The 14,461-nt window shown below is 61.5% G+C and overlaps 5 protein-coding genes across 5 annotated transcripts; 2 read left to right on the top strand and 3 right to left on the bottom strand.

Moving 5' to 3' along the window:
* Positions 1–471: 471 nt before the first annotated feature.
* On the bottom strand, positions 472–2,617 carry EHS24_006677 (uncharacterized protein; the record flags this gene model as incomplete). Its single annotated transcript, XM_028622080.1, has 6 exons — positions 472–570; positions 626–718; positions 770–1,677; positions 1,732–2,354; positions 2,410–2,536; positions 2,593–2,617. The coding sequence occupies 6 exons, from the start codon at positions 2,615–2,617 to the stop codon at positions 472–474; spliced, it is 1,875 nt and encodes a 624-aa protein (XP_028478532.1).
* Positions 2,618–2,974: 357 nt separating this feature from the next.
* On the bottom strand, positions 2,975–3,377 carry EHS24_006676 (uncharacterized protein; the record flags this gene model as incomplete). Its single annotated transcript, XM_028622079.1, has 3 exons — positions 2,975–3,013; positions 3,091–3,188; positions 3,251–3,377. The coding sequence occupies 3 exons, from the start codon at positions 3,375–3,377 to the stop codon at positions 2,975–2,977; spliced, it is 264 nt and encodes an 87-aa protein (XP_028478531.1).
* A 1,278-nt stretch (positions 3,378–4,655) lies between these two features.
* Positions 4,656–5,270, bottom strand: EHS24_006675 (uncharacterized protein; the record flags this gene model as incomplete). The annotated part of the gene is made up of 1 exon (XM_028622078.1): positions 4,656–5,270. One exon carries the CDS (start codon positions 5,268–5,270, stop codon positions 4,656–4,658), a length of 615 nt encoding a protein of 204 aa, XP_028478530.1.
* Positions 5,271–5,689: 419 nt separating this feature from the next.
* WBP1 (oligosaccharyl transferase glycoprotein complex, beta subunit) lies at positions 5,690–7,305 on the top strand (the record flags this gene model as incomplete). The annotated part of the gene is made up of 5 exons (XM_028622077.1): positions 5,690–5,843; positions 5,930–6,040; positions 6,090–6,618; positions 6,687–6,831; positions 6,886–7,305. 5 exons carry the CDS (start codon positions 5,690–5,692, stop codon positions 7,303–7,305), a joined length of 1,359 nt encoding a protein of 452 aa, XP_028478529.1.
* Positions 7,306–9,345: 2,040 nt separating this feature from the next.
* On the top strand, positions 9,346–14,355 carry EHS24_006673 (uncharacterized protein; the record flags this gene model as incomplete). Its single annotated transcript, XM_028622076.1, has 3 exons — positions 9,346–9,616; positions 9,662–9,840; positions 9,997–14,355. The coding sequence occupies 3 exons, from the start codon at positions 9,346–9,348 to the stop codon at positions 14,353–14,355; spliced, it is 4,809 nt and encodes a 1,602-aa protein (XP_028478528.1).
* Positions 14,356–14,461: the final 106 nt, after the last annotated feature.

The raw sequence follows: 14,461 nt of genomic DNA, 5'->3' as shown, positions 1-14,461 counted from the left end.
TCGCAATGTTGTTGTTGTATTCACTGATCATTGTGCTGTGTTGATGGTTGTTTTGATGTGCTATCGTATGGGATTAGGATCAACACGGGCGATACGGGATCTAATATCAAAAGTATGGCAGCCGCCACCGAGCGCTGCGAGAACAACAACAATCGGGGTGCTTTCACTCTCAAGCAGTCCGTCGTGGAGTCGCTCCACTGTGGCTTTCTTGGAGTCTGGGTCAAAGGGAGTGATCATCCGCGCCGCTAATGTGCATCAAGAAGCAGTTCTCGAGGAGCGCATTGCACAGGATTTGTAGCGGTGCAAGGCGGCGTCACCAGGCTGATCTGTACAGTGCACCAAGTTCGACAAAACGAACCTGGCGCCGCCATACATATACGAGTTCAAACGTTGCCGCGCGATATCAACAAGACAGCCCAATACCAACTCCACGGTCTCACTCTACACAGCTGCCTTCTTCCATTAACGTGCTCAATACTTTTGTCCGAACCCTTCTCGCTCGGGACTTGCTCCCGCCGAATGGAGAAGCATGGTCTGGGGTGCAAACTGCACAAAGTTGACTCGTGAAAACTGGACGAGAGTGAGAACGTTGCCTTGCTTTTTGCCAAGAGTTCCGGTAACCCACCAGTGACCACCAATCGTGCACCGTGTTTGCCCAAGCATCGTCCATGTCTGACGACCGCAACAGGGCGGCCACGATGCGGAAAATCTTGCCACGCTTCCCCTCTGTCAGCATTGGACGCAGGAGGCCCCGAGCGCGCACACTCACAATGCTGTGGCCGTTGGCCGCCAGGTCTTCGATGGGGATACTTGAAAGTGTCGCGTACGCCTTGCGTGCGAGTTCGGACCTCTCTGCGGAGACTCGAGGTACGACCAGGTCGGTGACAAAGTCGAGCAGTGCCAGACGGACACACGTCTCCGTGACGAGGATGTTGGCTCTCTGCATACCAAGCACCGACTGGCGGACCTCGTTTCGAGCGCCGTTGTCGTCTTGCTGGGACTGAGGTTGCAGCTCTGTTGGCAGCTGCTCCACGTGTTCGTCCAGCTGCCGCTGTACAAGCTCCACAAAGGCCAAGTCGGCATGCAGGTCGTCGCCCTCGGGAAGGCTGTTGCCGGCAGCGAGGTGCAGTCGCAGCCGCCTGTCTCGAATCAGACACCGTGCGAGCATCGGGAAGATTTGGACACAACCGTTAAAGCCCGCCATGTACGAAATGGACGAAGGCGGTTGCTCGAATGCGCCTTGGGATGTAATGTACTCGTCGTCCACCACGAGCGGGGTCGGCACCATGCCCTCATAGTCGTTCATGTGGATCACGCTGCCGGCTGCCGCTTCGGTAATGTCCAGGGCATAGACGTGCCACCACATTCGGCGGAACATTTCGCGTTCGATAAAGTCGATTTCTTCCGGCTGTTGCTGTGCATGCTCCAGGCGAATAATGTGGATGAGGTGGCACGCCTCGCTCAGGTAGACTTGGGCCCTGTGGTCTTGTCCCAGGGACTGGGAGCAGAAGAAGTTGGCCATCACCACGCCGACATGCTGCAAGGTGACCGTGTCGTACGCCCTGTCGAGAAGCACAAGGCTGCCTCGGTGACAGCGACGCTGTAAACGGGCCAGCTCTTCGCGAGAGTATTCACCCTCCATGCGGTTGAGCGGGGCCTGCCCAATTGTGTATGCAACTGAGATGGGTCAGCACGGATAAAACGAGCTGCCTGGCGATAGCCACGGCTCACCCAGGGCGCAAATCAAGGCGCGGGCATTGCGATCAGAACGGTCTGTCCGCATGGTAACGATTTGATGGAAGCTGGGTTTGTGGACGATGGGAAAGAGCGAGTGCATGTACTGCAGGTACAGCGTCAGAAAGAATGTAATCACCGGCCAAGGAGCAATGTCTTCGACTTGAGAGTGGCGGTTGATGGGGGCGTCTGGAAAGACAATGTGTGTGGATGATGTTGCCAGCTGGCTGTTTGTAATGTCACCCGCGGGAAGGAGACCACCTGCGGCATTGTCTTGCGCAAGAGACCCGGCAGGAAGTGTCTGGTCGACAGTCGTTGGTGTTGGCTGGAGGGAGAATTCTACTGGTGACAGCTCTAGCGGAGCGGTTTCCCACTGGAGCGAAGCGCGTCGTGGGCCAGAGTCGGCAAGCGCATTGAGGATGCTCTCTTGTGAAATAAGATCTGCCGACTGTCCACCAGGATCTGCTGGACCCGACGTCCCGGCATTCTGGTACAGGAATGGCGGGCTTGACGGACCGGCTGAGCGGCTGGCGGTGGGCATCACTGGCCGTGGAATAGAACTGGACTGCGCAACCTGTGTCGCAGAGGTCCGCATCGGTCCAGGTCCACCTTCAGAGTATCTATCGCCATCAGTGATCGTATGCCGCCAGACAGGATTGGTCCACCACCACTCACCGAGGGCGACGTCCCGCCTTTTTGTAGCCAATGTCAAACGTGCAGGCAAACTTGCCGTGAACGCAGTTTGTGCACTTGAATGTGTCACCCATGACTTCGTCCGAGGGAACGCATTTGGCCTGTTTCTCTGTGTGAGCTGCCAGCCGGCGGCGGGGACGAATGAGACTGTAGGCCGAGACGCACCTTTCTTCGCCGACAGCGATCGCATGTGCGGTAGGGGCCCATGGTGTGGGTGGTTGTTGTTGTTGTTGTTGGACAACGAGGAGGAATGGGACAAAAGGGAGCGGACGTTTGGCCAGTGTGCCCTCCCCCTCTCCCCCCACATCAAATGGTCCGCAACACTGGAGAAGCTCAGCAGTGCCCCACAACCCCCGGAGCGGGGGCAATTCAGTAAGCGAGCCAGCCCCCGCCCGGGATCACGTTCTGACGTCGGCGGCATGCACACGGCATGCACCCACGACGGTATGAGGTACTTCACACGCATTCATCATCTCCTTCACTAGTGGACCCAGACGCATGTATATAAACAAATAGCCACGCAGGCGTCTCGCTCTCCCACAGCAGTTTACTGCTTGTCCGCAATGGGAACGTCCTTGCCAGTCGCCTAGGGAAACGTGTCAGCTGCGGCGGGATCGACGGACGGGGGGCGTGCACAACCACCGCTATCACTTATACACTTACCTTCTTGAAGGCGCTGCGGACACCGTCCGAGATCTTCTCAGTGGTCTCGTTCGACTGGCCGTGGCCGGCCTTGGTGAGGATGCTGCCGATGCCCTTGTCTGCAGAGGGACGGGTGGTTAGCCAAGAATGCACGACGTTGGCTCCCCCTTGTGCGACCTACCGAGAGCGTCCTGCTGGCCGGTGGAGGCACCAGCGGCGGCCTGGGGAGCCTGCTGGCCCTGCTGCTGGCCCTGGGCGCCGCCGCCGAGCGACGAGGCCTGGTTCTTGATGTTGTCGAGGAAGGACATTGTGGGTGGGGTTGGATGCGTAACGGTGTGGATGTAGAAGATGGAGAGATGGAGAGAGAGAGAGTGGTCGTGGCGTGTCTGACACGCGTCCAATATATACCGCTGTACCGCTGTCGATCGCGCCCGCCAGCCGGACAGCCGCCAGCAGCAGCTGCTGCCCCCGATACGCTTGCACGTCATATGAAACCCAAATGCACCTTTGGCTCACTGTCTGTCGCTTCTTGGCGCCCAACGCCTCCTCCTCCCCGTGTGGGTTAAAATGACGCAACAGGTGGCAATCGGCACCAAATATCCCGCAGTAAATGGATCTGTTCTGGTCGGGTCACGTCTTCCTTTTTCCCATCCACGCGCGTGCTGGACAGAAAAAAAAGTGTATACATGCATCCATATCACACCCTTTTTTGTTGCCCAGCAATTGCAAGCAAAGCAAAGCGCAGCAGCAGCAGCAGCAGCCGCGACCCGAAAAGAGCGACTGGAGAGACACAAGGCACTAATTGCCGTCCTAGTCGCATTCCACCGCTCTCCTGAGCTCTCTCCCACCACGTACAGCATACAGCGGCACCAATTTTGGGTGACCCGACGAGACCCCCCCAGTGCGCCAGTGCGATGTGGCAGAGCAGTTTATACCAGTGTACGCACTATACTGCAGCCTTCTCGACAGACACCCATCCAACTCACCCCACCCGGACAACCAACCATGAAAGCGTCCCAACGACAACGGGGTGGTGACGAGACATCCATGTTGGTGCGCACCGAGTTGGGTCAGCTGATGGGGGAAACCGAGTGAGACGATGGATGGGGATGGATTGGGGGATGTGGGACTAGGCGTGTGTGATGCGGTGTGATGTGAGGGAAGTGGGGAAGTGGAGGACGAGTGGAGAGATGGGAGTGTGAACGATGGCGCTGTCGGGAACGCCGGAATGGAGAGGGAAACGGGGATGGACAAAGGAAAAGGAAAGGAGTTAGCACACGACACATCCCAGCGTGCCCAGTCGACCAGCTCGACCACCTCTATCGCTTCTCTCATGCCGCCACCGTCACGGTCTGGAGGTGGTCGAGCATGAGAAGCGAAGAGGTGGGAGGAGCTGGCGCATGGCGCATGCATGGGAATCATCATGATTAGTCTCTATAATGGTACACGGCAGCAAAGAGGCCTGCTGGGGGGGGGAGGTGGGGAGGGGAGGTGGGGAGGGGAGGTGGGAGGAGTCCCGGGTTGTTTTTTGGGTGTCATGCAAGGTCGAATCGATGGGTAATTGGTGTGTCCAAAGGGCGCTCTGCTTAGCGGCGGCGGGGCTTCTGGACAAGGGTGAATCCGTCGTCGTCGACGATGGGCTCCTCGCGCTCGCGGGGCTGCTGCTCCTCGGCGGGAACGAGCTGGGGCACGCCGTCGTCCTCGTCGTCGTCCGAGTCGCTCTCCCACTCCTCGCCGTTCTCGTCGACCTCGTGGGCACCACCACCCGAAGTAGCAGCGACACCCTGGCGGCTGACCTCGGCGGCCTTGCGCTCAAGGGCACCGACAGTCTCCTCGGCCGGGCGCTGGGTGGGGGCAACGACGTCACGCCACAGGCGGAGAATGTCCGTGGCCAAGGGGTCGACACTGCCGTCCTCGATGGCGGCCTCAAACTCGTCGCTCATGACCTGGGTGAGCATGTCGGCGAGCTGGTCAATGTCGAGTGGGGGCTCGGCGGCAGTGCTGGGGTCGAGACGGGGGCCCTCGGGGGTGTCGACAACGGCCGACTCGAACGCGTCAATGAGCTCGGATGCGAGCCACGTCTTCTTGTCGGCCGACTCGTGGCCGCCCCACTGCTCGCGGACGGCGATGGTGAGCGCCGGCCAGAGGTCCAGGAGGGCGACGACGCCGCGGGCGAAGAGAAGGATCTCGGGAGTGGACATGTTGTTTGTGTTGTGGGTGTGTGTGGTGGTGGGATGTCTCCTTTCTCATCGATCTCATCTATGACGTCCTGCACCCAAAAATCCACACAGCGCAACGCAAAAGGTGGATCGGAATTATCAGCGTTGTGGCACCCGCAGGTGAGTGACCTAATGTAGCCATTAGCGCAGTCAGCCGAGTATTACAACGGCCACGTGTTTATTACAAAGTACTAATGAGCTCTTCCACATTACCTAATCATTTACCCCGCAGCCGCGACGTGGAGACATGCTGCGTGCTGCGTGGGCTCGAGGACGACGACGTGACGACTACCTCTGGGTCCTCTGTCGTGTTGTCGAGCATCCTTCTTGTCCATACTCCCCTATCCCCCCACGCTCGTTACGAAAACCCTCCCCGCAGCCAGCAACAGCTAGTAGCGGTTATGCGTGCGACATCCTTCTCCCCGCTCGCGGCCCTCTCGGTCCTCCTCGCTGCCAGCACCGCCGCGGCGCGCTCGGCCGCTGGCGACCGCCTGCTCGTCGTTCGCGACAAGAAGTATGAGACTGGCTATGACAAGTTCTTTGCGAGCCTCCAGGGTGGGTCGCATAGTGGGGCAGCTGTCTTCAAAGTTGTTTCAGCTGCCTGCAAAAGACACACATCAACGGTTTGAGCTAATGTCCAGAGCGCGGCTTCGAGGTCACCTTCTCCGAGCCCAAGGCCGACACGACCATGCTCGAGGGCTACGGCGTGCCCCTGTATGACCACCTGATCATCTTTGCGCCTGAGACACGCGGTACGTCTGCTGAAATTGCTAGGTGTCATCACAAGCTGACATTCACAAGCCTTCTCGCCCGCATTCACTCCCCAGAACATCCTTGCCGCCCAGGGCCAGTACCTCAACACTCTGCACATTCTCTCGCCCGGTCTCGACGCGGTGCAGGCGGCTACCCTGCGCGAGTACGACATTGAGCCCGTGCCCGCTGGATCCGAGGTGCTGGATGCGTTCTCGCACGTTGGCGGCGGCAGCGACGCGGACCTGGTGTGCGCGCGCGACTCGCTCGTGGCTCCCGTCCCCGTCTTCTCTCAGCAGACGCTCAAGCAGAGCGGACCCCTCGTGGTCCCGCACGCTACGGGCTTCAAGACGGGTGCCAACCCATTCCTCCTTGACATTGTGTCGGCTCCCTCGACGTCGTATGTCGGCGACAAGGACGGCAAGGCCGCTGTCGAGACCAAGCCCGGCGCCGAGATCCAGCTTGCGGGCTCCAAGGTGTCGCTCGTGGCTGCCATGCAGAACCGCGAGAACGTCCGTATCGGCTTTGTCGCGTCCCCCGAGCTCCTCTCGGACAAGTGGTGGGGCAAGAAGCTCGACGGGTGAGTAGCAAGCGGTGTTGACTGCGGGAGGGGAAGAGGGACCTGTGCTGACACCCCCGTGTCCGCAGTACTGAGACTGGTAACCGCGCTGTTGTCGAGGACCTCACCAAGTGGCTGTTCCAGGAGACTGGTGTGATCCGTGTTGTCGACACCCACCACCACCGCTCGGCCGAGACTGAGCCCCGCGAGGAGTACACCAAGAACGACAATGTTGTGAGTAGAGGATGGATGGGATACCAACGGATCGCGCTGAACCGATTTATTTAGAGCTACGAGATCACCCTTTCGCAGCACACCACTGCTGCCAACGGCACTTCGGCTTGGTCTCCCTTTTCTGTTTCGGACCTGCAGCTCGAGTTTACGATGCTTGACCCGCACATCCGCACCTCGCTCGTCGAGGCGTCGTCGACTGCCGAGGACACGACCTACGCTGTCGAGTTCCGTGCTCCTGACCGCCACGGTGTGTTCAAGTTTGCCGTGTCCTACTTCCGTCCTGGCTGGACGTACCTGGACACGTTTGACAAGGCGTCTGTTGTCCCTCTGCGTCACGACGAGCACCCGCGTTTCATTGTGGGCGCGTACCCGTTCTACACGGGTGCGCTGAGCACGTCTGCCGCGTTCCTCGTGTTTGTCGCTCTGTGGATCTCGCTTGCGGAGAGCGACAAGGGGAAGAAGAAGGCCGAGTAGAAGAAGCAGCACACATACAAAAAACAACAACAGCACTAGGCATCGTCCCCATAGTGCAAGATAGCAGCAATGTATAGAGAGCATTCCAGCATGACACTAAGGAGGGGGAGGGAGGATGACGCGCTGGTGCTGCCGGTGTCTCACGCGTGCAGGGACTGCTCTGAGCGCTCTGACGTGTGAGGCGACATTTTGGCGAGATCTGGGTTTTGAAAAGGCCTCGGCTCGGACCGTAGGCCGTAGGAAAGATATATGGGCAGCAACGTGTCCCGTGGAAGGCACACCAGTTGGCCTGTTGGCCAGTTGTATTTGGGGGCTCGAGTAAATTGTCCCATTTGGCAGGCGCGCTCGTGTCGTCTTGTCGTCTTGTCTCTTCTCTTCTGCATGCGGGCATGTCGGGTGGGGACGGGCGAACAGGGTGCAGCCGGTGGGGGGTTGCGGCTGGACCGAAGGGGTGGTGGAGCTCACCCACTTTGAGCTTTCAGCGCGCGCGCGCGCGCGTGCAAAGTGACGCCACAGTCAATGTAAACCTTCAGGGAGGGGGATGAGGGCAGCTGGGGCGGGCAGGCGGGCGGGCAGTGTCGACGACACCACCCAATCTCTCACCGTTCAAGCCCAAAAGCCAAATAAAACAAACCTATAGAATTCGGCCTGGCTGGCTGGCAAAGTGCGGGCCCACCTTTTTTTTTTTTTTCGCTCTCTGTGCCAGTCACGTCAGTTTAATCAGTCGGGCGGGCATCCGAGCCGAGAAATGACAGAGAGCATAGGGAAAAATACGCACAGAATGACCCCCCCTCTCTCTCCCGTCACCCATGTCACCCAGGGAGAGCCGAGAGCGGAGCTGCCTCTGACGGCGCGGCGCGACTGGGTACAGTGTACGTCCGAGGAAACGGACGGACGGACGGAGGAGGGGGCAGAGCATATGGAGAGGGAAGGAAGGCAAAGGAAAGGAAACGTCTCTCTCGCTCGAGGATCCAATTCGCACCCACCCGACCCCCACCCCAGTCCAATAATCTGTTTCTTGCTCTTTGCTCTCTGCATATCACACACACCACCACAACTCACCTGCACACCACACCACACCACCCCCGTCTCCCCCCTCCCTTCCCCCCCTCTTCCCTCCTCCCCTCCCCTCTCCTCCCCCCTCCGTCCGCCGCCTCCCTCCGCCTACTCCACGCACATTCCGTCTTGTCTCGCGCGCGCGCACTCTGGTCGTCCAGTCAATCGACCGTCTACCCCATACCCACCCCCACCCCACCAGCCCCACCCAGCCGAGTTCGATTCTGTCCGAAAGGCGCTGTACCAAAGAGGGAGAGACTGCGTGCACACCACACACATCACATCACTTGCGGCCATCACTCCCCCCATCCCTCTCCCCCAGCACAGACCGCAAACCTCCGTTGTCTCTGTGGTGTGTGCCTAACCCCCACCGACCCACCAAAACAAGCGAGCGACCCCCGTCACCCCCCGTCAACCCCCGTCAACCCACACGCGGTCCGAGACTTTTCCCCCGTCTGCTCTGCTCGCAACTTCCCACAACCCCCACATCCACCATCCCATCATCCTCCCCTTTCCTTCCACCGGGCCACACCATCCTCACCCGCATCCACCGGCTGAGCCTGGCAAACCCCGACTGACAAGGTCTGGTGCATCCTCCTCCCCCGGCCTATCCTCCTACCAAAAAGGGTTCACCTACGCAACACACACACACACTCGGCGGCCGGCTCGCCACCACCCCTATCTCACGCCGTCACACAAACCCACCCACCCCCCACCCCACGTTCCCTCCTTTCCTTCCCTTCCTTGCCCCCAACAACTACTAGACCCGGCATCGCGCTCTCGCAAATTATTTTGCTCGCCACCCAGCGCGCGCCTCCTTGGCACCGGTGTTCAATAGCGCCGGGGCTCTCATCGTCCCTCTCCGTTCGTGATCTGACCTAGACCTCGACCGGCCGGCCCCTCCGCTCCACCCACCAACCACCAACACACCCCCTCACCTTCCTTCCTTTTCCTTCTCCCCACCCCAGACCGCACCGCCGCGGTATGGCCCGCCTTGCGAGGCCCACCGCGACAGCAAGCAACCCTTCGACCCCCATCCCGGCCACCACTTTGAGCCCGGCTCTTGCCGGGGCCGTGCCGTCTCCCAGCAGCGGCGCGGCAGGCGTCGCCACCCCCGTCGCCGGACCGTCGCGCACACGGGGCACGCGCTCCAGTGCGCGGCGTTCCCTTGCGGCCGCAGCGACCGCCCCGTCTTCGTCGGCCTCGGCGTCGACTTCCGCCGCGGCGTCACCGGCAAGCTCGGGCGGTGTGGATCGTGCGTCGTCACCGGCAGCGTCTCATCACTCGACTCGCTCCGCAGGCATCCCCAAGAGCCATGTTGCGCCCAAGGCGCACGGGCTCCGCAATGCGCTCAACGCGCGCGACCGGACGCCCTGCCCCTTCCCATCCGAATTCGGAGGAAGCGAACACTGTGGTGTCGCAGACGAAGACGAGGCCGACGACGTCCTCATGGCCATCTGTGCCGCCACCGCTGGACTGGTGAGTAAATTTCTCCTGTTGCTGCGTGCTGCATGCTGCATGGGCGTCTTCGAGCTAGCCCCCGCGACCCCAAACCCCTTTGTCGGACCCGCACGCACCGCGCGCGCGCGTGGATGGATACCGCTTGTGTGTGAGTTGATCGGCTGACACCTTCAGGGAAACCTCGCACTGTCACCCGACGAACTTGCTTCAATTGCGTTTGAACGTGGCTGGCTGCGCCCACCGTCAGTCGCGGTCGCGCCAGCAACCATGATTCAGAACGCAATCCGCATGCACCAGAGTCGTTGCTCAAAGGCGACTCCAACCCGCAGACCGCTCGTTCAAAAGTACCAGCTCGCAGGCTCGACAGCAGAGGCGGTGCTCGGACCGGCCCTACACCCCACCGCGTTCGAGGGCCCAGCACGCCCAAAGGGCCCAGTGTGGTTCCTCTCGTCAGAAGTGGGAAAGGCAAAATGGCGCAACCCCTTTGCGGGAATCGTTGTTCCCAAGACGACCGTTCGCAAACCCGCTGCGCCCAGGCCAAAGACGATCAAACCCAAGAAGGAAGACACGAGGCGAAAGGACAAGAAGGATAAGGAGCAAACACCAGCCGCCGCCTCGGCCGCCAGCGACGCCACGGTGCCTCCTCCTGTCCCTCGCATAAAGTTGCGACTTTCGGCAGCGGCTGGAGACGCAACGCCAGGTACTACGCCTGGTACACCACCGGCAACGCCAGGTGAGGACAGCGATGTTGGCGAGAGCATGCGATCGTCGCGTAGCGTTACCGTCGAGTCGTCGGTCACTCCCATGCTGTTCTCCACGCCGCCTCCACCGTCTCGCAAGCACCAGCGCAAGCACACTAGCGTCCTCGACTCGTCAGACTCCGACTCTTCGGATTCCGATGACGACATGACAGCCGCCGCCGCCGCGTCGCGTCACAGGCAGCCACGGCACATTGTGCTACCACCACTCGCCGCCGGTGCTGGATCGACGCGCTTCCCTCCACAGGCGCCACCATCCCGCCCTGCACCACCTGCGCACTCTCCTCTGGGCGTCTTGTTTTTCTCGCCCCTCACCACTGCCACACTGCCTCTCCCGACATTGCTACAGTCTCCCTTCCCTCACCACTCTCTCGACAACACCATCTGGGCCGCGCGCAACAAGACCGAACCCCTCGCGTTCGATGCGTCTAGCTCGAGCTCGGACGATGAGCTATGCGAGGACTGGGGCAACAGCTCGGGCCTCATGATCAAGGCTGACGATGACGAGGTCCTTTCTGGCTCCTGGCCTCAGGATGACGACCCCAAGCTCTCGGCAGCCACCACTGCCATGCGCGAGCTGTTCCCGTACGAGGAAGGTGCCGTTGCCAACCCTTGTGGACCATCGTTCAACCAGCTCGACAACCGCCAGGGCCAGTCGGACAGCTCCAGCGTCGCTGACAGCTCCTCCACCATCAACGCCGTGTTCCAGGGCAAGCTCAAGAATGTCGCCTGTCCCGCAGCTTTGCCAGCTTGGGCGCTGTCGAGCCCCGTCTCGTCGCCTAGCATGAACGGTCGCTCTCTCCCAGCCTTTGTTGAGACCAGCCCGACCCAGTACCTGTCGCGTTACGCGCGCGATGTGGACAGGAGCATGGAGATGGACGTTGACGTTTCTCCCGACGACGAGGCCTGGCTCGACGAGTCGGGTCAGCTTCCCGTGCACGCCGAGGACACGTTTTCGGATGTCGAGGTTGGCTCGACCCTCGGTGGCGAGATTACCACGCCAGAGCGCGACCGCCAGCTGCAGACCGCCGAGTGGGCCCAGGCTTCGTCGCTCCTCATCAAGCAAGAGCCTGAAGACTACTACCCGTCCCCGGCGGCTACCTCGAGCACCGAGCCCGACGACACCAGCCTTCTCTTCCAGGCATCTCGCGAGTCGACTGCCTCAGCACCATCACCTTCGTCAGGCTCGTCCGAGCTTACGCCGTACGAGTTTGACGACTCGGACAACGCACAAGAGTTCCTTTTGGGCCCCGAGAGCTTGTCGATCGAGGAGCTGGACGAGTGGCTCCCTTGCGCTGCAAAGGTGGACCGCACACCACTCCGTGGCCGTGGCCGCGTAGCTCGGCACGACCCATCGCGGTGCAGTGGCAACTGGGGTAGCATTGGCGTCAACAACCCGATCATTCCCCTGTCCGGGTTCATCCCCAAGCCTACACCGCCGCCACTGGTGCGCAAGCGCAGTCTCCGGTCATGCACGCGTCGCAACCGCTCGACACCCCGCAAGGCCGACTCTCGCCCCACTCCCGTGCCGTCCCCCGTGTCGTCCGAGGTCCTGGTGCTCGAGACCCCCACGCACCCCGAGCCTGAGACCATCGACATTGACATTGAGCTCGAGGACGCAATCGGTGCCGCGGATCTGGAAATGGCCCGCGTCGAGGCAGAAGAACGCGAGGAGCAGTACCGTGCCCAGAAGAGGGCCGAAGCCGAGGAGAACCACCGTCGCTGGCAAGCATGCCGCCGCGCTTTCGCCGACGCTACAGCCAGCGGCTCGGGCTCCCAGTCCCCAGTCCTCTCGCCACCCAACCCTCCGGCTGCTGAACCTCACCAATCCTCGCCCTGGATCGAGACTCCCAACAACGGCTCAGGCACTTGGGGTGCCTCGGACATTGTGCCCGACATGACCTCGTCATTGACCTTGTCGCCACTCGCGCTGCAGATTTCGCCGCCGCCCGAGCTCACCTCGCTGGACCCCAAGGCGCTTCTTTCGCCACCCAGCCAGACTACCATGATGATGCTCGACTCGGCCTTGTCTCAGGTTGAGATTGATCAGCAACACGCCGCCCCACCCCTCCCTGCCCCGGCACTGCCTCCTCCTGCACCTGCTGCGACTGCTCCTGCTCCGCACCCTGTGCCGTACCACCCTGTGGCCATTGCACCTGCACAGCAGCCCCAGCAACAGCAACAGCAGCAGCCCCATCGCGGTCACGCTCAGCAGCACCACCACCCTATTGCTCCCAAGCCAGTAAACCCCTCGCCGCCCAAGCACATTGCCCCCAGGGTGGTGTCGCCCAAGGTCTCGCACAAGCCGATGCCCATCGCCATTGCGCCGGCACCCGTTCACCCGCACGAGGTCAAGATTGCGCCCAGGCCAGAAGTCAAGGTTGCGCCCAAGCCCGAGCCGCGGATTCTTCCCAAGCCCGAGCCGTCCAAGCTTGTGCCAAAGGCAGCTTCCGTGCCTCCCATTGCTCCAACACCGGCAACCACGAGTGCACCAGCGACGACTCCTGCAACGGCCACGTCGTCGGCCACGTCCACGTCGTCGACTCCTGCGCCGACCCCAGCTCAGGTTCCTACCCGTACCGTCTCGCCGATCGCGCGTACGTCGACATCCTCGCCTGCGACTGCCAGTGTCGCGTCATCGTCCAGCCTGTCCTCTGCGCCATCGTCCACAGCGACCAGTACCACTACCACGACTGCCTCGACGCCAGCGCCGCAGCCACGGCCCTCGACCCCCTCGTCGGGTGGCACGACCAAGCGTTTGCTTCCCGGTATCGACGCGTGTGTGATTGACAACCTCCCTTGTTACTCGCACGTCTGGGAGGCGCCCAAGGGCCCAAAGTGCACTGTGCTTCGTCGTCTCGACACTGACTTTGTCAACGGCACTGCTCTCCTTACGGCTCTTGGCGTTCCCCCAAACAAGTACGCCGAGTACCTCCAGGCGCCGTCGCCCACCCTCGCCTCGCACAGGACTGTCCCCCTCATTTCACCACAGGGACACCACCACGCACCGGGCGTCCCGGGAGTCTGGATCCCACTCGTCGAGGCTCGCGAGCTCGCACGCAAGCTCGGTCTTCCCGACTCGAAGCTGCTGGCAAACATTCTCCGCGAAGACCTGTTCCAGCTCTTCAAGGAGCTTGCTGGTATTTCGTTGCGCCACACGTCGTCGACCGAGAGCTTTGGAATGCCGTTCGTCACTCAGCCACACCCGCGCCAGATGGTTCCGCCGGCCAACGCCAACTCGCGGTCGACACCCAACCTCACCGCGCTTGGCGGCGCCTCGGCTCCCAACCCCACTCACATGCGTCCTGGCGTACCTGCTGGTGCAAAAGGCCCGCTGGTCCGTGGTCCGGTCGCGCCGCCTGACGGTGCGCCGCAGCCCAAGCGCCGCCGTGCCACCGTCGTCGTTGTTGGTGCCACTGGCCCTGCGGCTGCTACTGCCAACGCAGCTCGCCAGCCCATCAACCCGGCTGTCCCTCGTGCTGTTCCGACGGCGGCTGCCGCTCGTCCGGCCCCTGTTGTCGCTACTGCACCAGGCAATGCCCACGCGGCCCCCGTCGCAGCTGTGCGCCAACCTGTGCCCCCCGCTGCTCAGGTCGCCAGGCCTGTCGTCGCCCCAACACCTGTTGCCCCCGCGCCGACGGTTCTGGCAGCCAAGGCCGCTCCAGATCCGCCCAAGGTCGCACCAAAGGTTGCACCCCTCATGGCCGTTGCCCCGCCTCCAGCGGCGCCACGCCGGACCCGTGCCAGCCTCGGTGCAGCTGTCGGTGCCAAGTGAGAGAAGAGAAAGAGAGAGAAGAAGATATCACGTCGAATTTTCCCGTCACCCCACCAAAATTGTCATCGATACAAGACCGAAAAAGCAAACCCCGCTCTGAATAGAT

Source organism: Apiotrichum porosum (assembly GCF_003942205.1).
Source record: "Apiotrichum porosum strain DSM 27194 chromosome Unknown scaffold_3, whole genome shotgun sequence".
In the NCBI taxonomy this organism is placed as follows: Eukaryota; Fungi; Basidiomycota; class Tremellomycetes; order Trichosporonales; family Trichosporonaceae; genus Apiotrichum; species Apiotrichum porosum.
This window is presented reverse-complemented; position numbering and strand designations above follow the sequence as displayed.